We start from the raw sequence: 27,687 nt of genomic DNA on the forward strand, positions 1-27,687 counted from the left end.
GGGGCGTGGCTGCCATGAGGTCATCAATGACGTGGCAGTTCCGGATAGGTCGCATGTGACGTCACTGATGACATGGCACTCTGCTATTGGACCTTGGTGGTTCCACCCTGGGTTTGGGGCGGACCCAGGTTATAAAAGGGGCTGGAGACAACATGGAGGGGCGCAGTCTTCACTTTTGCTCAGTCAGAGCACACCTCCATGTGAGAGCCTCATTGCGGCATAAGCCTATGTTGGGAAGCGGTAGGTAGGGTTAGGCGAACGGTGCCTGTCACGCCAAGATTCGTGGCTCGGCACATCAGGGTCAGGCGCCGTGCTTCCCTCCTGCCATTCCAGTCTTGCTATAGCAGCCCAGTGGCGTTAACTGGGCTGCGGCTGCTGTGCTTCCTGTCCGATTGTGCCCCCTACGCACACGGACAACGCACCTGCTGCGCCACCTGTCCGATTGTGCCTTCTACGCACACGGACAACGCACCTGCTGCGCCACCTGTCCGATTGTGCCCCCTACGCACACGGACAACGCACCTGCTGCGCCACCTGTCCGGTTGTGCCCCCTACGCGCACGGACAGCATACCCCAGGACCCCTGTGGAGTTAACAGGGTGTTCCTTATCCTCCTCGGCTTCCCGGTCAACGCTACTGGTGTACCCATCTGGCCTGACGTGTCCTACACACACACGTGGCCAGTCAAGAGGTGGCCAGAAACGCTAATCGGAGGACCGCTCGGCCTGACGTGTCCTACACACGTGGCCGACAGGGCGCTTTCGTGGCGGTCTTCCGGTCAACGCTACCTGGTTACCACCCGGCCTGACGTGTTTCCTGCACACGTGGTTGGTGTAGCGCTAGGTGCACCAAAACGCTAATCGGGTTGTCGTCCGGTCTGACGTGTCCCAACACACGTGACTGGTTCCCAGAGTTCCGGGGTTATCTCAGAGCCATTCAGCTCTATAGTCTCCGCCTAACCCTCAGGTGCCAGCAGCTCCTTTGTCATCTGGAGCACGGTGGGCCCCGACTGGCGATTAGGATATATACCCCCTGGTCCTAATCTGCCGGTCCCCCCGTAACATACGGTCACATAGTGGACATGAGGTCAAACAGAGTTTAGACACAGCTAAACAGAGAATGCCATATGTGATTCAAGGAAATAGGTCCAAATTCGTCAAAATTGCTACATTTTGGCTTAAAACACTTTGAAAAGTTGCAACATTACTGCACAATGCTGACTTCCACACAAAAAAGATGACGTAGATGCCACTTATGGGTACCTTTGCCAAAATGAGCAGAATTGGTGAAAAGCCACAGTGGGTTAGAGTGTAAGTATGCTCGCCCTGTCAAATTCATCAATAGAGGGCATTTCTTAAAAAAAGAAATGTTACTCTTGTTGAGGAGAGCCATAAGATGAAATACTTAATTAACTTCTTGACAAGGGATTGTGGGAAATATGTCGATTTGCCTTACGTAATTCAGGTTTCAGATCATATACATGACACAGATATAAAGATGGCTGCTATTGCCTGTTTCTCCATACCTTGCCTGGAATGCAAGGAATGTCCAGGTGTAAGAAGATACCATATAAGGGAAGACCCCTGGTCAAGCTAGAAGACATCACAGACCAAACCATCCAGCATGGATCCACCAGATGACGTCCCTCCCATCACCATCACCATGGATCCATCCAATGATGTCATAGACCCGCCTACAATGACGCCTACCAATCAGCTCATGGACTAACACATTGTTCGACCCACTGACCAATGAACACATCCGGACATGCCCCTTTGCAAGGTTATATCAGAGCAAGCTCAGTTGTAATAAAGCAGAGCATGGGCTGACTTCTGTCGAGGAAAGATGAATATCCGACTGTGTCTGATCTCATTTTTCAAGCATGCACTCGATCCACACCAATTTGGCCAGGCAGTAGGCAACTAGTGATCTCTGGTTAAGAGTTCACCTTAACATTATTGGCGCCCAACGTGGGGCCAATAGACGGAGACACCTGAAATCCTGATGAACCGGCAACTGGAATGGCATGACGTGCTGGACACCCCAGGAAACTGATCACTTCCTAACGAGAGTATGGTAAGTCTGCTGATTTTTCATAATCTGTAGTCTTCCCGTGGTCTCGGTGGGGTGTGTGGCACTGATTGCCTGACTGTGTCCGGTTTGTTGGGGTATCTGTTGACGGGCAGACGGGTCTCACGGCTATTGGCCATATTAATCTCGGAAGAACCGTCACATATTCAGTTGCCTGCTGCCTGTTGTGTATTTGTGAAGAGAGCATGTGGGTTTATGAGTTCTGTTAGTTGTCGCCTGTGATATGGTTTGTGGTTCTAGTGGAAACTTAAGTAGTTAATATAGTTTGGTACAAGACCTAGAGATATAGGGCAGGTTTTAATTGGTCAGGTTAGGCACGTGTTTTTCACGGGCTCTCAAATTTGTTGATATGGTAAAGGATTTTGTCTGTGGTATAGTATACGGTTGTCGCCTGTGGTACGGTTTATGGCTCTGTAAGGAAATACGTGGGACTGCTGGTACGTGGTAATCTTGGGGCCTAGCGCAGTGTAGCGTGGAATGGCTGGTATGGATACCATTGGGGCATAGCGTTTAAGTTGCGCATTGTGGCTGGTACGTGGTAGTCTTGGGGCCTAACGCTGGACGTGAAATGGCTGGTACGGATACCATTGGGGCTTAGCGCAAGCTTGGGTGATATAATTGGTATGAGGTGTCTTGGGGTCTAGAAAAAGCGCTGGACGTGAATCGGCTGGTACGGGCACTTTGTAGCTAGGGGTGACACCATTGGTGTCTTTATGAATTATGGACCATGTAGAAACTGGGCAGGGACACCGTGATGAGGCGCCTGCTGCAGACTTAACAAAAACTTTACTTAGTGTTCAAGTTGTGGGTCATCTCCTCCTGTCTTTGTTTGTTGGTTTGGTTGGTGTTGTTTATCTTGAAAGAAAGATGGAAAAATTGATGAAGCGGTGTCTAGTTGTGCCGGAAAGATCCGGATGAAAGTGGACTTTGTTGGGATGTGGGGACTCTAGGCCGCAATCCTGTGATAAACCATGTGCTAATCATGGAGGCAGACATTTTAGATCAGATTTTAAAATGGTGGACGAAGCACATGGCTACAGCATGATTGAGACAAAGAAAAGGAAGTGAGTCGGGATGTGTGAAGAAGACCATGTGCTCTGTAAATTTTTGAACAATGGCCAGTTTATTTGTTCTAGATTCTTTTATCCCTTCAAGTTATAGGACAGTATCACAGAGATGCTGATAATCTCCTCAATGTTTCAAATATGAACGCCTCTATAGCCAGAGGTTGTGTTACGTTATTAATATTATTGTTGTTAATAATAATGATAAAAATAATAATTATTAATAATTTATTAATAATTACAATAATTTGGTTTAAATGTATGTGGATGATTTATGGCATTCTGTGTTTTATATATAATGTATTGAATCATCTGTTTCCTTTTTATAGAAAGAATGCTTGTAATGCAGATTTCTGTGGTTCAAGCGAAGGTTGAAAAGCCATTGAAATAGTTTTCTATTATAAGGTTATACATAACATAATATTTATTTTGTTCCCGATTAGGTACAATCTACACAATGTGACTTGTATGCCTAAATGTATACCTCCGGGGCCACACAGTTTTTGAATCTAATTATGTTTTGGATAATAGATTCAAAAAGGGGGGAAAGATGGTGTGGAAAATCACACGTATTATTTAGGGTTTTAATTTGTTCATAGATTGAGTTTTTCTATTACGTTTTCTTTATATTTTTATCTGTAATGGAGGATACAGCAGACAGACATATATCTCATGATTGCTCTGCTGTAACAAGAATTGTCAGGTTTTGAACATGTCTCAGATGAGCCCATTGCTAATGCAGATTTTGAGTTTTTCCGTAGATGGATCCAGATACCAAGATGCTGGTTGATTCTGCACTGGATATGCTGAGGTTACGCAACATGAGGTAATAAAAATCAAACCACTCCTCTCTCATCGGAATAGGAGAATGAGATGAAGATTTGCGATCACTGTGGTTCGTAGAGCGGAAAGGGGTAAGATAGTCAAAATCTGGATATAGGCAGCAGCCGGAGGAGATGCTCGCACAGGTGCACAACAAAGAAGCAGTGAATGGGCCTAGAGTTGAGAGTCCTTATACAATGCAGACCAGTACCTCGGTGGCTCCTGTCACGTCGTCCGTGACATTGGTCACTCCTTGTGTTCTTAAATCCTTACAGGAACAAGCGATTCAGCAAGGAACGGAGTGTGAGACGCAGGGAGCCAGTGACTGAGGAAGGTCTGTGGATAAAGGGCGGTAAGCTTTCTCTGCCGTGAGCGTTCTACTCAATAATGGCCCAGGTAACCCATGTGACAAAGGTGTTGGGATGGACAAGATATGGGCGGCACTACTGCTTCAGTACCCAGGTGGCCAGACACATCCAGTCTTGTAAGACGTGTGTCTATTAAGGTAGAAAAAACTGTAGAGACCTTGTAGAAACACCCCCCTCATCCGCTCTACTGCTCCGGTGATTGCAGATTAGTCATATACATCTACCATGAGTAGGTTTATATGAGTTTTGTGAGTGTTGTGTGAATTTCTTTTCAGGTCTGCTCTGAAACATATCCAGTGTGGAAAACATTACTGCTGAAAAACTCATGGTGCTGGTGGTATGTAAAGATGGAGTTCCTAAAAAGCGGTAAAAGAACATATTCTATAGCAGAGGTCACTATAGAGATCAGTACCTGATGAACCCATCTGCCGTTGTGAAGAAGGGAGAAATGCGTTGGGCTTCTTTCAAGCTAATTGTCTGACAAATATGCATTTGTTTTATTAGCCTGAGTGTGAATTGTACAGTGGAGGGTCTGTGATCGGACAAGATCTCCTCATGACTTTACCTGGCCTTATTATTATTATATTGATACAGTGGGTACATGTTATACATGTGAGATATTTAATTTATTTTAGGGTTTGGTCCTTCAATTTGCTGTATCATATTGATTTAAGCTACCAAACACCTATGTAAAATACAGAGTGTGAATATTTAATCTTTGGGAATGAATTGGATATATATAATTGCATATTGACGCCTCTTTATCCCCGGTATCTCACGGTTTCTATATTTCCTCACTGACATTAGCAGCACGTATTAGCTTAGCAGTGTAGGGATAGGGAGGGTGAGCCGTCGGTGAGCGGGGGCACCAATTCGCCTTATAGGGTGCCGACCTCCGCTGCGAGGTAGGGAGAGTTTAGGGCTATTGCCCCAATCCCTGCCCCCTCCTTTATTGGAATATTTAATTGTGTCTATACTCACCTGGGTGTATGTTGTGTGGAATTTTAATGATTATAACATAAACATGTAACGATCCACAAGATAATGGTGGACGCTGCAAATCATGTAACAAATGTTCGTTTTCCTTAATAATTAGACCTTATATAAGATATTTTTGGTTTACTACCTAGAACGTGATTATATTTCTCACAGATACTGCAGATACAGTGTGATGTCCTTACCAGTGATGTACGAGCCGTATACAACTGCCTATATAGTGTGTTAAACATGTGTATCCTCCAATTCCAGAACCTAAATCAGTGTCAGGGGCACGTGGTCTCAAGCCAGGAGACTGGGTGATCCTAAAAAGACAAGTCAGAATGAGCCATGAGTCAGAATCAGGTGGACCGATCCAGCTTATCCCAACCGCAGCAACTTCCATGAAGCTTGAGGGAAAACCCATCTGGAGACAACAACCACTGTAAAGAGTCCATCGTACCAGCAGAATGAGGGTCGCAACACACATAGTGCTGGATTATCTCACATAGAACCTTATGGAGAATTTCTAGATTGGGGATGATACATGGGAAATAACCATAAGGGATCAATGGGTACAGGAACATTATACAAATAAGGGCTCATGGTGGGAAAAACATTATCTGACCTGAACCAATCAATTATTTTAAGGGTTTAAGTGACTTTTTAAGGATAACATACACTTGTAGGTAACTGGTATTGTTTTATTTGTTGGTATTTGAAGACGTAAAAGTGCTACTCTGTGTTACTGAAGGTAATCGGATCCATGTGTAGGGGAAATCTTGTTAAAGGCCTCCTGGTGGTAGATTATAGACCGGAGACAAGAAGAGATCCATTAGTGTTGTGATACAATCAGGTGTATTCGGGTAGAAAAGTCTCGAAGATGCGGACAGCACTCGGATATTGACTGAGAATCAGTCTTTCAGAAACAGTAATGCTAAAAGCTGCAGCATAACAGTAAGAAGCTTATTGTTACGGTTGCTGCGAGCACTGGAGACTATGTCCAGATTTCTTGCTACTGCACATGTGCGAGCGCTGGAGACTAAGTCCAGATTTCTTGCTACTGCACATGTGCGAGCGCTGGAGACTAAGTCCAGATTTCTTGCTACTGCACATGTGCGAGCGCCGGAGACTAAGTCCAATCTTGGAGCCATTGCACATGTGCGGGTGACATCATCGCTGACACGAGGTCACATGTCTCTGACACCTTCTATGCCGATTGGTCGCTGGTCATGTGCTTGTGACGTCTTGCTCGGTGATAGGCCAGCATGACGTCACTCCTGTCGTTCTGGAAGCGGATTGGCTCTGGTGTCCTCCATCTTGGATGAGGCACAGAGTCTATATAAGACCCTGACACACGCCGCATGGCGCTCAGTCCTCTTGGTTCATGCATATGAGTAGACGCTCTGTGCGCGTTCCTCTAGGCATTCCTCTGTCTATGCTAGGTGAGCGCTACCGGCAGGGTAGCGTTCTTATACCTTACAGCTTCGGCTGCTGTCCGTATCCTTACCTCTTAGGGGAGCGGACATAGGCAGGTGCCTGAGGCACATGGTCTGGCTGGGCCTTGTGATTGTACTCGTAGGTGGACGTTGCCGCTAGGGTAACGTTCCTTATACTGCGTCTGGCAGTTGTTCATATCCTCGCACACTAGGGGAGCGAACAGAGGTAGGAGCTTTGTGCGGCTTACGCTGCTGTTCGTCTCTTTTGCACCACTAGAAGAGCGGACCTAGGCAGGTGCCATATCTAGTGGTTCGTGTCCTCGCACACTAGTGGAGCGAACGCAGGTAGGAGCTTTGTGCGGCTTACGCTGCTGTTCGTCTCTTTTGCACCACTAGAAGAGCGGACCTAGGTAGGTGCCATTTCGCACACATTGCCTTTGTGTCTGCGATTATTAACAGAGATCATTCCACACACCCTCCAAGTAAGGGAGGAATTGCTTTACTTTCTTATTATATCCTTCTGTGAGTTAACAGAGGTATTGCACTCTGCCATAGTCTGCAGCAAAGTCTTTGCACGGTGGACCCTGACTGTCTGATACTCCTTTCGGTTATTATCAGACAGCCCCCCGTAACACTTATACTTACAATTGCCTTACTCTTTCTAATCGATTAATCTCAAATTCTGAGTAAGCTCTTCAGCATTAAATAGTCTGTTCTAGTTACCTGTGCCTCTGTGAACTGTGTGTGCGGGATGTGATCAACTCTCTGATCAGCAGTCTGTACCAGCGGGGGAAAAGGCTTAGTATTGCTTGTATAGCAAAATGAAAAAAGGTTGCAGTTAAAGCATTAGAGGACCACGGTAGGGTCAGAAGGTTAATAAAGTATTTAGGGGGGGACTGTTGAGGAGAGCCATAAGATGAAATACTTAATTAACTTCTTGACAAGGGATTGTGGGAAATATGTCGATTTGCCTTACGTAATTCAGGTTTCAGATCATATACATGACACAGATATAAAAATGGCTGCTATTGCCTGTTTCTCCACACCTTGCTTGGAATGCAAGGAATGTCCAGATGTAAGAAGATACCATATAAGGGAAGACCCCTGGTCAAGCTAGAAGACATCACAGACCAAACCATCCAGCATGGATCCACCAGATGACGTCCCTCCCATCACCATCACCATGGATCCATCCAATGATGTCATAGACCCGCCTACAATGACGCCTACCAATCAGCTCATGGACTAACACATTGTTCGACCCACTGACCAATGAACACATCCGGACATGCCCCTTTGCAAGGTTATATCAGAGCAAGCTCAGTTGTAATAAAGCAGAGCATGGGATGACTTCTGTCGAGGAAAGATGAATATCCGACTGTGTCTGATCTCATTTTTCAAGCATGCACTCGATCCACACCAATTTGGCCAGGCAGTAGGCAACTAGTGATCTCTGGTTAAGAGTTCACCTTAACATTATTGGCGCCCAACGTGGGGCCAATAGACGGAGACACCTGAAATCCTGATGAACCGGCAACTGGAATGGCATGACGTGCTGGACACCCCAGGAAACTGATTACTTCCTAACGAGAGTATGGTAAGTCTGCTGATTTTTCATAATCTGTAGTCTTCCCGTGGTCTCGGTGGGGTGTGTGGCACTGATTGCCTGACTGTGTCCGGTTTGTTGGGGTATCTGTTGACGGGCAGACGGGTCTCACGGCTATTGGCCATATTAATCTCGGAAGAACCGTCACATATTCAGTTGCCTGCTGCCTGTTGTGTATTTGTGAAGAGAGCATGTGGGTTTATGAGTTCTGTTAGTTGTCGCCTGTGATATGGTTTGTGGTTCTAGTGGAAACTTAAGTAGTTAATATAGTTTGGTACAAGACCTAGAGATATAGGGCAGGTTTTAATTGGTCAGGTTAGGCACGTGTTTTTCACGGGCTCTCAAATTTGTTGATATGGTAAAGGATTTTGTTTGTGGTATAGTATACGGTTGTCGCCTGTGGTACGGTTTATGGCTCTGTAAGGAAATACGTGGGACTGCTGGTACGTGGTAATCTTGGGGCCTAGCGCAGTGTAGCGTGGAATGGCTGGTATGGATACCATTGGGGCATAGCGTTTAAGTTGCGCATTGTGGCTGGTACATGGTAGTCTTGGGGCCTAACGCTGGACGTGAAATGGCTGGTACGGATACCATTGGGGCTTAGCGCAAGCTTGGGTGATATAATTGGTATGAGGTGTCTTGGGGTCTAGAAAAAGCGCTGGACGTGAATCGGCTGGTACGGGCACTTTGTAGCCAGGGGTGACACCATTGGTGTCTTTATGAATTATGGACCATGTAGAAACTGGGCAGGGACACCGTGATGAGGCGCCTGCTGCAGACTTAACAAAAACTTTACTTAGTGTTCAAGTTGTGGGTCATCTCCTCCTGTCTTTGTTTGTTGGTTTGGTTGGTGTTGTTTATCTTGAAAGAAAGATGGAAAAATTGATGAAGCGGTGTCTAGTTGTGCCGGAAAGATCCGGATGAAAGTGGACTTTGTTGGGATGTGGGGACTCTAGGCCGCAATCCTGTGATAAACCATGTGCTAATCATGGAGGCAGACATTTTAGATCAGATTTTAAAATGGTGGACGAAGCACATGGCTACAGCATGATTGAGACAAAGAAAAGGAAGTGAGTCGGGATGTGTGAAGAAGACCATGTGCTCTGTAAATGTTTGAACAATGAATTGGATGGAGTACTATATACTTAGATAGAAACATGAGTGTTTTTAACTGTAGTTGGATCAGGACTGTAGATATCTGAATGTGTGTATATGAGATATATAAATGTATGTGTGGTGTGTATGTATAAAATCCAGACTATAGAATATAGGGGGAAATAGTTGGGAAAAAAAAAAAAAAAGTTTACTTTCCCCTCCCCCACATGATGCTGCAATCCCAACAAAGAGAAGGAAATCGCATGCTGTGGGGCCATTTTCTATAGGCCTCAGTGGAGCTGACAAAACTGCAGCCACTGAATAACATGAAGTGTTAGTAAAAGTTTATAGTACTAAAAGATGGAATATTGAATGATTGGGGAGTTGTGGAAGACACTTAATATAGATCCAGTGTGCAGGTTGAATTGAGTCAGGACAGTCACAAGGAGCAATATCTTATTAATTAATAAGCAATAAAAGAATAAGAGAAAAACCTTAAAATAAACGTACCTTAAAATAGATCTGATGAAAATAAATAAATATTCCAGTTATGGATCTGATAGATTGATCCTGAGAGTTGAATGTTAAAAAAATAAATAAATAAATAAAATAAATAGATAAATATATCCATGGGATATCCATGTCTTGCAGAAAGGAAAATAAATAAATAAATAATAATAAAAAAAATCCAACAGAAGGAGGGAACTATCACTCGTGTCCAGGGAAAATGAACAGTGTACTTTTGGGGGAAGTAGCAACTTTTAGAAAAAAAAAAAAAACCTGTAGGGCAGGCTTTTCATCTCACCTTCGATCTATTGTGAGAGCAGCCCAAGAGAAAAAAAAAGGGGCTTCCTGCTTTTAATTCATTGCAATTTATATTGGAAAAAGGTCATTGAAAATAGTTTTATTTTACTAATTTTATCCCAAAGAAATAAAAGTTAACTGTGGACATGTTTAGATTCATTGATAGCTTTTCAAGCATAGACGTCTGTTAGATAATTTTTCTATGGCAAATCAACATTTTGTTTTCCCACATGGCCAGTTTATTTGTTCTAGATTCTTTTATCCCTTCAAGTTATAGGACAGTATCACAGAGATGCTGATAATCTCCTCAATGTTTCAAATATGAACACCTCTATAGCCAGAGGTTGTTACGTTATTAATATTATTGTTGTTAATAATAATGATAAAAATAATAATTATTAATAATTTATTAATAATTACAATAATTTGGTTTAAATGTATGTGGATAATTTATGGCATTCTGTGTTTTATATATAATGTATTGAATCATCTGTTTCCTTTTTATAGAAAGAATGCTTGTAATGCAGATTTCTGTGGTTCAAGCGAAGGTTGAAAAGCCATTGAAATAGTTTTCTATTATAAGGTTATACATAACATAATATTTATTTTGTTCCCGATTAGGTACAATCTACACAATGTGACTTGTATGCCTAAATGTATACCTCCGGGGCCACACAGTTTTTGAATCTAATTATGTTTTGGATAATAGATTCAAAAAGGGGGGAAAGATGGTGTGGAAAATCACACGTATTATTTAAGGTTTTAATTTGTTCATAAATTGAGTTTTTCTATTACGTTTTCTTTATATTTTTATCTGTAATGGAGGATACAGCAGACAGACATATATCTCATGATGGCTCTGCTGTAACAAGAATTGTCAGGTTTTGAACATGTCTCAGATGAGCCCATTGCTAATGCAGATTTTGAGTTTTTCCGTAGATGGATCCAGATACCAAGATGCTGGTTGATTCTGCACTGGATATGCTGAGGTTACGCAACATGAGGTAATAAAAATCAAACCACTCCTCTCTCATCGGAATAGGAGAATGAGATAAAGATTTGCGATCACTGTGGTTCGTAGAGCGGAAAGGGGTAAGATAGTCAAAATGTGGATATAGGCAGCAGCCGGAGGAGATGCTCGCACAGGTGCACAACAAAGAAGCAGTGAATGGGCCTAGAGTTGAGAGTCCTTATACAATGCAGACCAGTACCTCGGTGGCTCCTGTCACGTCGTCCGTGACATTGGTCACTCCTTGTGTTCTTAAATCCTTACAGGAACAAGCGATTCAGCAAGGAACGGAGTGTGAGACGCAGGGAGCCAGTGACTGAGGAAGGTCTGTGGATAAAGGGCGGTAAGCTTTCTCTGCCGTGAGCGTTCTACTCAATAATGGCCCAGGTAACCCATGTGACAAAGGTGTTGGGATGGACAAGATATGGGCGGCACTACTGCTTCAGTACCCAGGTGGCCAGACACATCCAGTCTTGTAAGACGTGTGTCTATTAAGGTAGAAAAAACTGTAGAGACCTTGTAGAAACACCCCCCTCATCCGCTCTACTGCTCCGGTGATTGCAGATTAGTCATATACATCTACCATGAGTAGGTTTATATGAGTTTTGTGAGTGTTGTGTGAATTTCTTTTCAGGTCTGCTCTGAAACATATCCAGTGTGGAAAACATTACTGCTGAAAAACTCATGGTGCTGGTGGTATGTAAAGATGGAGTTCCTAAAAAGCGGTAAAAGAACATATTCTATAGCAGAGGTCACTATAGAGATCAGTACCTAATGAACCCATCTGCCGTTGTGAAGAAGGGAGAAATGCGTTGGGCTTCTTTCAAGCTAAATGTCTGACAAATATGCGTTTGTTTTATTAGCCTGAGTGTGAATTGTACAGTGGAGGGTCTGTGATCGGACAAGATCTCCTCATGACTTTACCTGGCCTTATTATTATTATATTGATACAGTGGGTACATGTTATACATGTGAGATATTTAATTTATTTTAGGGTTTGGTCCTTCAATTTGCTGTATCATATTGATTTAAGCTACCAAACACCTATGTAAAATACAGAGTGTGAATATTTAATCTTTGGGAATGAATTGGATATATATAATTGCATATTGACGCCTCTTTATCCCCGGTATCTCACGGTTTCTATATTTCCTCACTGACATTAGCAGCACGTATTAGCTTAGCAGTGTAGGGATAGGGAGGGTGAGCCGTCGGTGAGCGGGGGCACCAATTCGCCTTATAGGGTGCCGACCTCCGCTGCGAGGTAGGGAGAGTTTAGGGCTATTGCCCCAATCCCTGCCCCCTCCTTTATTGGAATATTTAATTGTGTCTATACTCACCTGGGTGTATGTTGTGTGGAATTTTAATGATTATAACATAAACATGTAACGATCCACAAGATAATGGTGGACGCTGCAAATCATGTAACAAATGTTCGTTTTCCTTAATAATTAGACCTTATATAAGATATTTTTGGTTTACTACCTAGAACGTGATTATATTTCTCACAGATACTGCAGATACAGTGTGATGTCCTTACCAGTGATGTACGAGCCGTATACAACTGCCTATATAGTGTGTTAAACATGTGTATCCTCCAATTCCAGAACCTAAATCAGTGTCAGGGGCACGTGGTCTCAAGCCAGGAGACTGGGTGATCCTAAAAAGACAAGTCAGAATGAGCCATGAGTCAGAATCAGGTGGACCGATCCAGCTTATCCCAACCGCAGCAACTTCCATGAAGCTTAAGGGAAAACCCATCTGGAGACAACAACCACTGTAAAGAGTCCATCGTACCAGCAGAATGAGGGTCGCAACACACATAGTGCTGGATTATCTCACATAGAACCTTATGGAGAATTTCTAGATTGGGGATGATACATGGGAAATAACCATAAGGGATCAATGGGTACAGGAACATTATACAAATAAGGGCTCATGGTGGGAAAAACATTATCTGACCTGAACCAATCAATTATTTTAAGGGTTTAAGTGACTTTTTAAGGATAACATACACTTGTAGGTAACTGGTATTGTTTTATTTGTTGGTATTTGAAGACGTAAAAGTGCTACTCTGTGTTACTGAAGGTAATCGGATCCATGTGTAGGGGAAATCTTGTTAAAGGCCTCCTGGTGGTAGATTATAGACCGGAGACAAGAAGAGATCCATTAGTGTTGTGATACAATCAGGTGTATTCGGGTAGAAAAGTCTCGAAGACGCGGACAGCACTCGGATATTGACTGAGAATCAGTCTTTCAGAAACAGTAATGCTAAAAGCTGCAGCATAACAGTAAGAAGCTTATACTTACAATTGCCTTACTCTTTCTAATCGATTAATCTCAAATTCTGAGTAAGCGCTTCAGCATTAAATAGTCTGTTCTAGTTACCTGTGCCTCTGTGAACTGTGTGTGCGGGATGTGATCAACTCTCTGATCAGCAGTCTGTACCAGCGGGGGAAAAGGCTTAGTATTGCTTGTATAGCAAAACGAAAAAAGGTTGCAGTTAAAGCATTAGAGGACCACGGTAGGGTCAGAAGGTTAATAAAGTATTTAGGGGGGGACTGTTGAGGAGAGCCATAAGATGAAATACTTAATTAACTTCTTGACAAGGGATTGTGGGAAATATGTCGATTTGCCTTACATAATTCAGGTTTCAGATCATATACATGACACAGATATAAAAATGGCTGCTATTGCCTGTTTCTCCACACCTTGCCTGGAATGCAAGGAATGTCCAGATGTAAGAAGATACCATATAAGGGAAGACCCCTGGTCAAGCTAGAAGACATCACAGACCAAACCATCCAGCATGGATCCACCAGATGACGTCCCTCCCATTACCATCACCATGGATCCATCCAATGATGTCATAGACCTGCCTACAATGACGCCTACCAATCAGCTCATGGACTAACACATTGTTCGACCCACTGACCAATGAACACATCCGGACATGCCCCTTTGCAAGGTTATATCAGAGCAAGCTCAGTTGTAATAAAGCAGAGCATGGGATGACTTCTGTCGAGGAAAGATGAATATCCGACTGTGTCTGATCTCATTTTTCAAGCATGCACTCGATCCACACCAATTTGGCCAGGCAGTAGGCAACTAGTGATCTCTGGTTAAGAGTTCACCTTAACACTCTAGTCTTTAAATGAAGTAACATTTCTAAAGAGGCGTAGAGAGACGCACACCATTGATAAGAAGCGCGAAATTTTGTTAAGTGGCGTGCTCTTGAATTCGGCGATTTTATTCCTGCACACGTCTCATCAATTCTGGTGCATGAAATTATAGTCGCATTGAATTTGGGACACAGAGCCATATCCATTTTGTATACTGAATGAACTCTGTGCTGCAGTAAGATTTACCCAAATCATTAAGCGGTGTGTCACCACCAGAAAGGTTACGGGACTTATAATGTATTTAGTGTAATTTATGCTATCTTTAGTGAGGTCAATTATCATGAATTACTTGGCCTTGTGCCACTCCAGATCTCAAGCTGGACATATGTATCGTAAAAGCATCAAAAAGTTACAACATTCTTGCACAAATCAGAGTTTCGACATTGCAGAATATCTTTATAATAGTCCAGCAATATTAAAGGGATGAAGGTCCAACTCCCAGAATCCCCGCGATCAGCTGATTAATGTAGCTGTGGTGCCCCAGTAAGCTCCATGCCTCTTCCTTCTTCACAAAGTCCAGCTCAGTACATATTGTCACAGCTGTGTTCATCACTGCTATGTCCTATTTAGTGAAGAGTAGGATACAACACCAAGCATAGCCATTGTACAATACACAAATCTGTGCCTGGTAAACAATGAAGGTAACATGGCACTCAAAGGAGAATCCCTTCATTCAGCTGGTTGGTGGGTTCCTAGGAGCCTACCATCATTGATCTGGCACATTATCCTATCCTTTCAATAGGTAATCAATATCAAAGTCATGGAAACCTCCTTTAATAATATTGTCTTTTACTATAATTTCTTATACGTCTACATGTCTTACTTACCTTAAGAATAAAAGAACAGTCACAACAATACTCCACAAAGTCATTGTTCAGATCTTTGCAGATTAGGCAAAATTCTATAAATGAGGTCAAGCAGCTGAAAATGTTGGAAGCCAGAAAGACTTTCATCTGTTCAAACAAATGTATAAAAAAATTACAAATTAGAGCAAGAAAAAAGTCTGAGGTCAAAACCAATTTCTAATATCCACTCACCAGAAAGTGACTTGGCTTTATCTCTGATAACATAGACAAGGCTCCTGAGGTGAGATACTGGAGGGAAGAAACCACATAGGACATTATCACACTCAGGTTTTTCTAAAAGCATACATATATATACATTATATATATATATATATATATATATATATATATATATATAATCAAATGATAGATAGATAGATAGAGAAGAGGCAGCACTCCATTAATAGCAAAGAGAGTGAACTTTATTAGCCTATTAGCCCATGTGGTGGCATTTTTCTCAAGCCTTGCCAACTAATGAAGTTTTGATCTTCTTATTTATCTGTATGTATCTGACAAATTTTGTGATTTTTAGACCAGGAGGCTTGTACCGTGCGATTTTATTAAATTATTTTTCATTTTGTACTGCTTCATTTTTTTTCTATTTAAAGTATATCACAAAAGTGAGTACACCTCTCACATTTTTGTAAATATGTCAACCACAGATTATGATGGTGGGCATTATGGAAACCTGGCTGGATGGTAGCCATAACTGAGTGACAAACATAGAGGGTTACACCACATTCAGAAAGGTCAGGAAAGACTAAAAGGGTGGATGGGTGTGTATATTTATTAAATCTAACCTAAGACCTGTGCTACATGAAGATATTGGGGGGAGCTGCAACAATGTTGAGTCAATATAGGTAAATGTAGATGGGGTGGGGAATAATGGAAAAATGCTAATTGGAGTTTGCTGTAAGCCTCCTAACAGCTGAACAGGTAGAGGGTGACATTTTGTGGGACAATTTTCTGGTTGTGCTAAAAGCTGTAAGTTCTTATCTACTATTCAAGACAATTTCCTCTCTCAGATGGTAGATGAACCGACGAAGGGAGATAATTTGCTAGATCTGGTCGTTGTCAAATACACCGGATACAATTTCAGATCTACAGGTCCGGGAGAACTTGGGCATCAGCGATCATAATATGGTAAGTTTCAAAGTAATATTCAATAAAACATTTGAAAGGGGAAATGCTAAAACCTGGAATTTTGGGAAAGCTGATTTCAACAAATTAAAAGAAGAGCTTAATTGAGTAGATTGGAACAAAGTCATGGTAACTGGGAATACCAAACGTAAATGGGGTAAGTTTAAGGATATACTCCTAGAGTCCTGTAAAAAAACTTATACCCTATGGTCATAAAATGTCCAGGAATAAAAAGAAACCAGTATGGATAAATTAGACAGTACAAAGGATAATAAATTAAAAACAAAGGCTGAGAATACAGAAATAGCATTTCAGAAGTATAAAGATATCAATAGGAAATGTAAAAAAGAAATCAAGCAAGCAAAATTAGCTGCTGAAACAATATTCGCTAAAGACATTAAAATAAACCCCAACATTTTTTATAAATACATCACTGCCAAAAGGAAAAAAAAAGGATGGCATTGATCTCATAAAAGATTATAACAGGTTAAATACAGAAGCCAAGGAAAAGGCTGAGATATTAAAGAGGTTCTTTTCATCCATGTTCACCAAGGAACTCACTGTTCCAGGGATCATTCAACAAGGCAAAAATCAAAGTCCCACTCCTGAAATAACTAATGTAACACAAGAAGAAATATGCCTGTGGCTGAGTAAATTAAACATTAACAAATCCCCTTGGCCAGATGGCATTCATCCACAGATATTGAGGGAATTGAGCTCAGTAATTGACAGACCCCTGTATCTTATCTCCTTAGACTCTCTTGTAACAGGGTTGGTACCTCAGGATTGGAGAATAGCTGATGTAGTACCCACATATAAGAAAGGTAAGAGTATGGATCCAGGCAACTACCATCCGGTAAGTCTAACATCAGTGGTGTGAAAAAATTTTTAGGGCATTTTAAGAGATGACATCCAGCGATATATTAGAGTGAATAATATAATAATTAATAACCAACATGGATTCACAAAAGAAAAGTCATGTCTAACCAACATGTTGGATTTCTATGAGGAGGTAAGCGCAAATCTGGACATTGATAATCCAGCTGATGTGATTTATTTAGACTTTGTAAAGGCATTTGATTCTGTGCCACATAATAGCCTTATACTAAAGCTCCAGAAGCAAGGACTAGGGGAAACTATAAGCAGATGGGCAAAGAATTGGCTAAAAGGCAACAAAGAGTAGTCATAAATAGTACATGATCTAATTGGGCTATAGTCAGCAGTGGGGTGCCGCAGGGATCTGTGCTAAGATTGATTCTTTTTAATCTCTTTATTAATGACCTTGTGGATAGGATTGATAGTAAAGTGTCAGTCTCTGCTGACAACACCAAACTATGAACTATGTAGGATGTTAAAAACTGACCTTGATAGTACATTATTACAAAATGACCTGGATAAAATGTCAGAATAGGCAGATACTTGGCAAATGAGATTTAATGTTGATAAATATAAAGTAATGCACCTAGGACGGAGTAATCCTATAGCTACTTATATATTAAATGGAAGTAAACTCGGGACTACAGAACAGAAGGACTTGGGTATTCTCATTACAAATAAGCTGAGCAGCAGCACTCAATGTCAAGCAGCAGCTGCTAAAGCAAACAAGATTTTAGGGTGTATAAAAAGAGAGATTAGATTCCGGGATCCCAATGTATTGTTACCCCTCTATAAATCCCTTGTAAGGCCACATCTGGAATATGGGATCCAGTTTTGGGCTCCGCATTTTATAAAGGAAATTAAAAAGTTAGAATCAGTTCAAAGGCGGGCAACTAGATTATTGCAAGGAGTAGACGGCCTGCCATATGATGAGAGGTTGAAAAAGTTGGATTTGCTTAACTTGAAAAAAGACATCTTAGAGGAGATCTCATTTATATGTATAAATACATGTGTGGTCAATATAAAGGACTGGCACATGACTTATTCCTTCCAAAGACAATACTAAGGGCCAGGGGGCACTCACTGCGAGTGGAAGAAAAGCGATTCCAACAGCTAAATAGGAAAGGGTTCTTTACAGTTAGAGCAGTCAGACTGTGGCATGCCCTACCACAAGAGGTAGTAATGGCAGATACTATAACAGCTTTTAAAAAAGGGCTGAATTTTTTCCTCAGAACACACAACATTGTTGGTTATGAATAATTTAGTGACAAAATGTAGAATCGGTGGAGGAAGGTTGCACTAGATGGACCTAGGTCTTTTTTCAACCTAAGTAACTATGTAAGTTGTCAGGGCCAGGTGGACGGGCAGACCCAGGAGGTGGATCCACTGGGCCGAACTCCTAGATGGTGGTAAGGGGTCCGGTAGCTGGAGCACTATAGGCAGCAGAACAGTCCGTGCACAGGAGTATAACGGAGAAGTCCCTGGGACTACGGAGTCACTGGTGGTAGTCCGGGTGACGCAGCTCAGGTTCGGAAGCCGAGAAGATGTCAGGCGGGGTCCGGAACCTTTGGAGCGAGATGACAGGTCACCGCAGGGATCTGAGATGGTACGGACTGTCAGGATGGCAGATGGACTGCGTTCGGGGTTCGGGATTCGGTCTGGACCGGATGGCGAGGCAGGCACGGCTCTACAAGAGAGATAGGTGAGTATATACACATATACACCAGGAGACCTGACTCCTAGCTTAAGAAACACGAAGATCAGGCCCCGCCCCCTTGGACATAAACCCCCTTTATACCCTGTACCTGTTTTGCATCATTTCCTGTTAATGGACGCTGGCCCTTTAAGAAAGGGTCAATGACCGCGCGCGCGCCCTAATGCGCATGCGCGTGGCCCGAGTGCCAGAAGCCAGAGCAGGAAGCTGCGAGGAGGAAGCAGCAGGACCAGGATGGGGCTGTGAAGCCGACGGACGCCGGGTGCGGGGACCAGGACGCTGGGGACGCGCTGGCAAGGGGTGCTGGAGAGCGGGGAGCGTGACAGGTGAGCCGGAGGGCAGCACAGGGGACCCGGGGAGCGTGACATAAGTATATATATTTTCAAGGGAACAACACTAAAGATATGACACTTGTAAACACAATGTAAAGTGTAGTGTGCTTATATAACAGTGTATATTTGGTGTGTCCTCTAAATAGCACACAGCCATTCATTTCTAAAAGGCTAGCAATAAAAGTGAGTACACCCCTAAGGCAAAATGGACATTTTGTGCCCAGTTAGCCATTTTCCCTCCCCAGTGTCATGTGACCCATTAGTGTTACAGGGTCTAAGATCTAAATGGGAAACAGGTATGTTAAATTTGGTGTTATCGCTCACACACTCCCTCATACTGGTAAGTGGAAGTTTAAGATGGCACCTCATGGTAAAGAATTCTCTGGGGATCTAAAAAAAATTGTTGCGCTACATAGAAATGGCCTGGGCTGTAAGAAGATTGCGGACACCCTGAAGCTGAGCTGCAGCACAGTGGCCAAGACCACACAACTGTTTAACAAGACAGGTTCCTCTCACTATAGACCTCGACATGGTCAAACAAAAAAGTTGAGTGCACCTAATCAGAGTCATATTCAAAGGTTGTGTTTATAAAATAGACATGTGAGTGCTGCCAGCATTACAGAAGAAGTTAAAGGGGTGGGGGGACAGCCTGTCAGTGCTCAGACCATACTCCGTACACTGCATCTAATTGGTCTGCATGCCTGTCATCTCAGAAGTAAGCCTCTTCTAAAAATGCACAAGAAAGGCCGCAAACAGGTTCCTGAAGACAAGCAGACTAAGGACATGAATTACTGGAACCATGTCCTGTGGTCTGGTGAGACTAAGATAAACTTATTTGGTTCAGATGGTTTCCAGCATGTGTTGCAGTAGCTAGGTAAGGAGTACAAAGACAAATGTATCTTGCCTACAGTCAAGCATGGTGGTGGGAGTGTTATTGTTTGGGGCTGCCGGCTGTGGGGAGATACAGCTCATTGAGGGAACCATGAATGCAAACGTGTTCTGTGTCATACTAAAGTATACCATGATCCCCTGCCTTTGGAAATTAGGCTCCAGGCAGTATTCCAACATGATATCAACCACAAATAAACCTCCAAGAGGACCACTGCCTTGCTAAAGAAACTGAGAGTAAAGGTGCTGGACTGGTCAAGCATGTCTCTAGACCTAAACCCTATTGAGTATTGGTGGGGCCTCCTCAAATGGAAGGTGAAGGAGCGCATCATGGAGGAGTGGAAGATGAAACAGTGGCTCCTGTGAAGCTCTAGTGAACTCCATGCCCAAGAGAGATAAACCAGTGCTTGAAAATAATGGTGGCCACACTAAATATTGGCACTTTGCTCACAATTTGACTATTTTCACTTAAAGGTGTACTACTAACCACCGATTTAGACATCAATAGCTGTGTAGTGAGTTATTTAGGGAGCACATCATATTTACACTGTTATAAAAGCTGTACACTGACTACATTACATTGCATAAAGGGGTCATATCTTCAGTGTTGTATCATGAAAAGATAAAAAGATATAGTATAATATTTAGAAAATGATGATGGGTGTACTCACTTTTGTAATATAATGTGTGTGTGTATTATCAGACAGTAAACCATATTATGAGTGGTTCAGAAAGATATTGGGGGGGTTATGAGGTATCTTTATCGCTGAAATATTGATCATTAATGCACAAAGACCATCAATGGTTTAATGTTGGGACTCGGACTTTGATTTCTTAGCTATCCATCAGGTCTCGTTAACCATATCCCTGCTAAATATGTAAAGGGAACCAGTTGCACTGTACATATAGTCCAATCTGTGGATAGCATGGTTTAGAGAAGGAGAAGCTGAACTGAATGATTTATAGGTTTGTACTTTAATCATTAAATTCCCTGGTACTTGTCTGCACATGAGTCCAGTAGGCGGTCCTAATCAGTGATTCACCTTCCTCCCTGTATGACTTTGCATGCAGATATAGTTGTCAGTTACTAAGTCGGACCGCCCACTTGACTCATGTGAATAAAAACACTGCGGGTAAACAATGAATAAATGCAAGTTATAATGAAACTTTTCCCATAAAATGTGTGTATTAGTCTTATCAGCTCCTCCTGCTTTATAACATCCTGCCAATAGATCAGATATGATTTTCCACATGACAGGTTCCCTTTAAGCCATGTACAATACAAACAAATAGCAGGGTAAATGCAGCTAAACTGCTGTTTAGGGCCAAAGTCAACTATGCTATGTCATAAAGGAGTTGATATGCACTTAAAGGGCCCATATGATATGCCAAGCATTTTTTTGCGCAAGACACGAAATTCAATTTTTACAACTTGATTACTTTGTAACCGGACTATCTCAGTTTTATTAGACGAGGAAATTCAACGTTATTTATGGGCATGTTGTAATGCCATAGTGTATTATAAGGATTATGACTAATATGTGTCCAGAGGTTAGACTGCTGATGATGTGATGTGCACACATTGGCGTTTGGACGTACAATGAACTTTAAAAGGTAGCGATTACAGCCCCGATATTCTCTACAAAAAAAACACAGAAGGAAAGGAGAAGTCCAATAATTTTAAAGCGTTTATCCACTACTTTAACAGTGATGGCCAATCCTAAAGATAGGTTATCAATTTCTAATTTCCCGTGGTCCGACACCAGGCACCCTGACGACCAGCTCAGTTCCGGAGCTGAACCGTCTCCTGATAGCGGCTGCGGCCGGGTACTGCACATCCTCCTCCTATTGTTCTGAATAGGAGGCGGATGTGCAGGACCCGGCCGCGGCCACTATCAGTACATGGGACAGGTCCAGAACTGAGCATTTCTGGTCAGCTGATGCCATCGCCGGTACCGAGAACAGTTGATTGGCGGGGGTGTGGGGTGTCTGACCACAGCCAATAAGAAGTTGATGACCTATCCTAAGGATAAGCCATCAGTGTTAAAGTACCAGACAACCTCTGCCCAAGAATTTATGGACAGCACATAACCTTAATCTACAGTAGAAAAAGTGACCCTTTTGGGAAACAATTTCCAATCCTAATATGACATTTAGGCCATTAAAGGGTTAGCTGGACGTCACTGCACAGCTTTGTGCCGCTGTCTAGAAAAAAAAATAATGCACCCTCCTTTCTCGGGATCAACTGTAGCTCCATGTCATGATGGTGTATGCTAGTGACATGTCATCACTTTATAACATGGAAATAAGCTTGTAAGGTTTATGTGGTCATTTACAGACATAATCATCACTGTGCCCATTGGGGCTCACAATCTGAATCCGTGTTTTATTTTCTTCATTTTTACTTTGACGGGGTTTTCACCTTTCACGAAACTGACAGGTTGAAAAAGTTAGATATGTTTAGCTTAGCAAAAAGACGTCTCAGAGGAGATGCCCTTTATATGTATTAATACATGTGTGGTCAATATAAAGGACTGGCACATGACTTATTTCTTCCAAAGACAATACTAAGGACCAGGGGGCACTCACTGCGAGTGGAAGAAAAGCGATTCCGACAGCTAAATATGAAAGGGTTCTTTACAGTTAGAGCAGTCAGACTGTGGAATGCCCTACCACAAGAGGTAGTAATGGCAGATACTATAACAGCTTTCAAAAAAAGACTGAATAATATCCTCAGTACACACAACATTGTTGGTTATAAATGACTTGGGGACAAAATATATAACTGGTGGAGGAAGGTTGAACTAGATGGACCGAGGTCTTTTTTCAACCTAAGTAACTATGAAACAAAGAACAAACTGATTGTCCTGTGTCCAGTAATGATTCTTTCCTGAGCTTAGCATCCCTTAGGGGGCATTCCAGCTATAAGCGCAGAGCTGCTGAGCTCACTGATTGGCTGCCATGATGTCAATGTCAAGACTCAGAGCTGGACCCAGGGATGATGAGTAAAGCACAGTTTGTGGGGTTTTTTTTATAGCAAAATACACAATGAGAGAAATAGTCTCTTAAAGGGGATAATCCCTTTAAAGCATTAACAGTATGCAGTAGTAAGATTTGGAAGGAGTAAGGTTTATTGTTAGTCTTGATGAATTGGGGCCTACATTGTTTTATATTTATATAGTGTTGGCTTCTGGTCTACCCTATTTTTTGATACCTTGGTGGTGTCACGCTCACTAACTAGTCAATATCTTCTACAGTGGTCAGCATATTTCAGAAAATCATTGCTATTCATGAGATGGCTCGTGGCATCAATATATAATTAGAACCATTTTGGGATTGGAACCGGCAAACACACACCAGGAAAGTTTTTCCCAAAGACATCTTTAGAAATTGACCTTTCTGATATTATAGGACATATTTCCTAGATTTCCAAAGATTAGTAAAATGAGTGGTGTTTTGTGAGATTACTATAGTAGTGGCCATCGCGGTGCCAAATCTCACTTAGAATGAAAGTGGAATTTAACCATCTCTGTTAAGAAGTATGCAAAAAAATTAGGTAAAACCGTGTACTCACGAATAATGATCCCCAGTAGTTAATTCCACTGAGCGCTGTCACATAGTCATGGTATCCTATGGTCGATGTCAGTATAGCTCCCAGTGAGATCTGTAAGCTCACCAAGGCAATCTGCACAATCTGAAATATAAAGACATACTATGTAATATCTTTGTCCTGTTATTAACCTATAATGGACTGTTCTAATCTTAATTGATGTTTTTTTTACTACTTAAGGCCACGTCTCACTAAGCAACATCGCTGCTGAGGTACGACTTTTGTGACATTGCAGCGACGTCCCGTCGCTATCGCTGTGTGTGACATCCAGCAACAACCTGGCCCCTGCTGTGAGGTCGCCGGTCATTGCTGAATGTCCTGGACCATTTTTTGGTCTTTGCTCTCCTGCTGTGAAGCACACATCACTGTGTTTGACAGCGAGACAGCAACAATCTGAATGTGCAGGGAGCCGGCTTCTGTGGACGCTTGTAACCAAGGTGCTCATCGGGTAACCAAGCAAAGCGCTTTGCTTGGATACCCGATATTTACCTTGGTTACCAGCGTCCACAGCTTCTAGAAGCCGGCTCCCTGCTCACGTAGCCAAGGTACACATGGGGTAACTATAAGCAAAGCGCTTTGCTTAGTAACCCGATGTGTACTATGGTTACCAAGCACAGCATTGTTACACGGGTCGCTGGGGGCTGGTGGCTGATCTCTGAACTCTGTGGAGATCTGCCTGATTCACAGCTCACCAGCGACCAAGTAGCGACGCTCCAGCGATCCCTGCCAGGTCAGATTGCTGGTGGGATTGCTGGAGCATCGCTAAGTGTGACAGTACCTTAAGAGTTATCATTTTTAATCCCAAAGGCACTGATCCATCAACAAGTTTAGATAAAGTGAAAAAAGAAAAGTTGAGAAGTTATTGCTCAATGCAAGGTTGCAAATATTGGTGTTTTCATGACAGTTTCATCCAGCTCCACCACATTTGGCAGAGTTGGGGTCATAAGGGGCAAGGAACGGCCGTGACAATGCCCGCTCTTCTAATTTAAGACAAGCTATGGCCACAAATCTTACTTATGTCACCAATGGTGAGAACAGTGCTGGTCTTGTTGTATTGTGGCCAAAGTTTATAAAGTTCTCCCAACTCAAAGGCCATGATATAAAAGTTTGCTACTTTTTAAAAACACTTTGATGAAGTGGGGCCTTGGTGTTTGTTTACAGGGAATTCATAGTAAGAAGATGGAGCTCACAACTTTCTGTAGTCTGTGTAGACGATCTGATACATGGGAGTGGGAGTAGTAAAATAATCCATTTTTTTCCTATGTGAGTGTTTTTACACTTGACAGGTTAGAAATGGAAGTGTATGATAGACACCTATACATTACTAACCCCTGGGCATGATGTGAGCTGTCAATTAACAACTGACATCAACTCCAAAAGTATTACCCCGAATTACACTGCACCAGAGCAATTGGGAACAGCCAGGCAAAGCACCAGAATTGACGCCTTTAATGCATGCGCCACTTCTGGGGAGCTTGTGGACTGCTATTTATAAGCTGGGAAGGGCTAAATAACTATGAGTCTTCCCAGTCTGATAATACCAGCCCTCAGCTGCCTGCTTTATGTTGGCTGGTTATCAAAAATAGGGGCTACCCCACGCCATTTTTAAATTTTTTTTTAAATAAACAATTTAAAAAAAACTGTTAAATCCCCTCTATTTTTGATAACCAGTTAAGGTAAAGCAGACAGTGGAGGGCTTAAGCCCACAGCTGTCTGCTTTACTTATGTTGGTTATCAAAAATAGGGGGAATTCCACATCATTTTTTTTATTCCCTATCTACATTTGCTTTCAGGGCAATCGTCCAGGTCTTACCCACATTTTGCTTCCTTTTGCAGCCCCCTAGGCCTTACTATAACCATTTTACAGCACCAAAGTTTGGGTCCATATTGATTTACATGGGGTTTGGGGTCAAGTTCGGGTCCTGAACTGACATTTTAATTAAAGTTTGGCCAAACTCAGCAAACAATCGGAACTTCCACGAGTCTGCTCATTACTATTTGCCATATGATTGTTTGCTATAAAAAAAATCATAGTGTGGTCAAGTATTTCCAAGCAACAATTATTTATTCTAAACTACACTATAGTCTCATATCTCAGTAGGTGTGTGTAAATCTAAATAGTATTGTAGCAAAGTTGACCACACCAGGGTTCCTCCGTCAAGGTCAATAGTCCAATGGAGACATTTTACTATGCCTAGATACTTTTGATTGCAATTCTAGCCATTTGTATGTTTGGTATATTTCTAACCAAGGGAAATTCATTATAAAAACTATGCTATAAAAACATATTCAGATATACTATTCAGCATATTGATAACTTTGGGAAACCAATATTTAAAGGAATTGTCTAGTCTTACCCTATTGATGACCCACTGCTGTTCTTTGCTCCATCCAAAGAAGAACAGATCTATGCACATGGAATGAAATTACAGAGTGCAACTCCATTCAATGTGTAGAAACTCTTATTCAAAAGAATTGAAGCTGTTCTGTAGTACCCATCAGTGATTGCCACATATTGAATGGAGATGTGCCCTGATACTCTTTTCAATATATTTACATCTGGCCACTAACAGTTTTTTTTTACATTGGGATGCCCGGCATCACACCCCTGTTGATGTCATATTGATGACCTATTATATTGGCCATCAATATGATATTGTCAGATAATCTCTTTAACGCCCCATATGTGCAGTATGCTAGCTGGCAGAAAAAAATTTGATTGTTTAAATGAACCCTGATATCTGTAGTATTGTCTTCATTGTTTCAGAATATCAGTACTTACCCCTAAAGCTTTTGGTTGAACATTCCGAATGGACCTGTAGAATTGTTGGTTACCTTGAGGAACCACAGGAAAAACATTGCGTTGTTGCTGGGTCATAAGAGCAGGTCCATAGGTGGGAATGGTGTGTAGATCCATTATTCTCTTCCTCCAGGGAGATAAAAAAATATATTATTTATGCAGTATGATAATTCCAGACCAATACAAATATAATATAATTTTGCCCCATTATCAATTTATGTATCATCTTCATGAATACTATACATACATATATACTATACGCGGAGCTGCTGATAAGTCTTTGGCTTTACCCAGAAAAAAACAAGATAGGATGATGAAACTTAAGGCCCTGTTACACATAGAGAGAAATCTTTGGCAGATCTGTGGTTGCAGTGAAATCATGGACATATTGTTCCATTTGTACACAGCCACAAACCTGGCACTGATTGTCCACAATTTTACTGCAACCACAGATCTGCAGCAGATTTATCTCTGTGTGTGACAGGGCCTTAACTCTCCATTGATGTCAACACACTTCTTACATCGGTATTCAAAGTTCTGTAAGCTTAGCAAAAAGAAGGATTTCGGTTGTGCCTCAAACCAGGCATCCGTAGCAGCCATGGCATCAGAAATGGTGTGAAATTTGGTACCCTTGAGGTGTTTCTTTAGGTTTGGAAACAGATGATAGTTAGAGGGAGCTACATCTGGTGGTGAATAAGGTTGGTGGTCAACCAGCTGGAAGTCCAGCTCTGCCAGTTTTGCCGTGGTCGCTTATGCAGTGTGAGCGGAGGCATTGTCTTGCAGGAACAAGATTCCTTTGGACAGCTTGCTGCCTTTTGGCCTTCAGAGCTGCCTTCAATTGGTCCAAAAGTTCAATGTAATACTTTGTATTGATGGTGGAACCCTTATGAAGGTAATCCACTAGCAGCATGCCCTCATTATCCCAAAACACAGACGCCATCATCTGAGTGGCTGGTTTTTGCACCTTGAACTTCTTTGGATGAGGAGGACCACTGTGCCTCCACTCTTTTGACTGCTCCTTGTTTTCA

General features: G+C 42.2%; 1 protein-coding gene across 1 annotated transcript in view; it reads right to left on the reverse strand.

Moving 5' to 3' along the window:
* Positions 1–26,775, reverse strand: part of LOC142309961 (high affinity immunoglobulin epsilon receptor subunit beta-like) — a 38,271-nt gene extending 11,496 nt beyond the window's left edge. The window contains exons 1-4 of the mRNA XM_075347434.1: positions 26,642–26,775; positions 23,824–23,943; positions 15,492–15,548; positions 15,282–15,407 (exon numbers count right to left, since the gene is read on the reverse strand). Of these exons, the coding sequence (XP_075203549.1) occupies positions 15,282–15,407; positions 15,492–15,548; positions 23,824–23,943; positions 26,642–26,737 (399 nt within the window). The 5' untranslated portion in view covers positions 26,738–26,775. The remainder of the gene's footprint in view (positions 1–15,281; positions 15,408–15,491; positions 15,549–23,823; positions 23,944–26,641) is intronic.
* Between the last annotated feature and the right edge of the window lie 912 nt (positions 26,776–27,687).

The sequence above is a fragment of the Anomaloglossus baeobatrachus genome, chromosome 5 (genome assembly GCF_048569485.1).
Source record: "Anomaloglossus baeobatrachus isolate aAnoBae1 chromosome 5, aAnoBae1.hap1, whole genome shotgun sequence".
NCBI lineage: Eukaryota > Metazoa > Chordata > Amphibia > Anura > Aromobatidae > Anomaloglossus > Anomaloglossus baeobatrachus.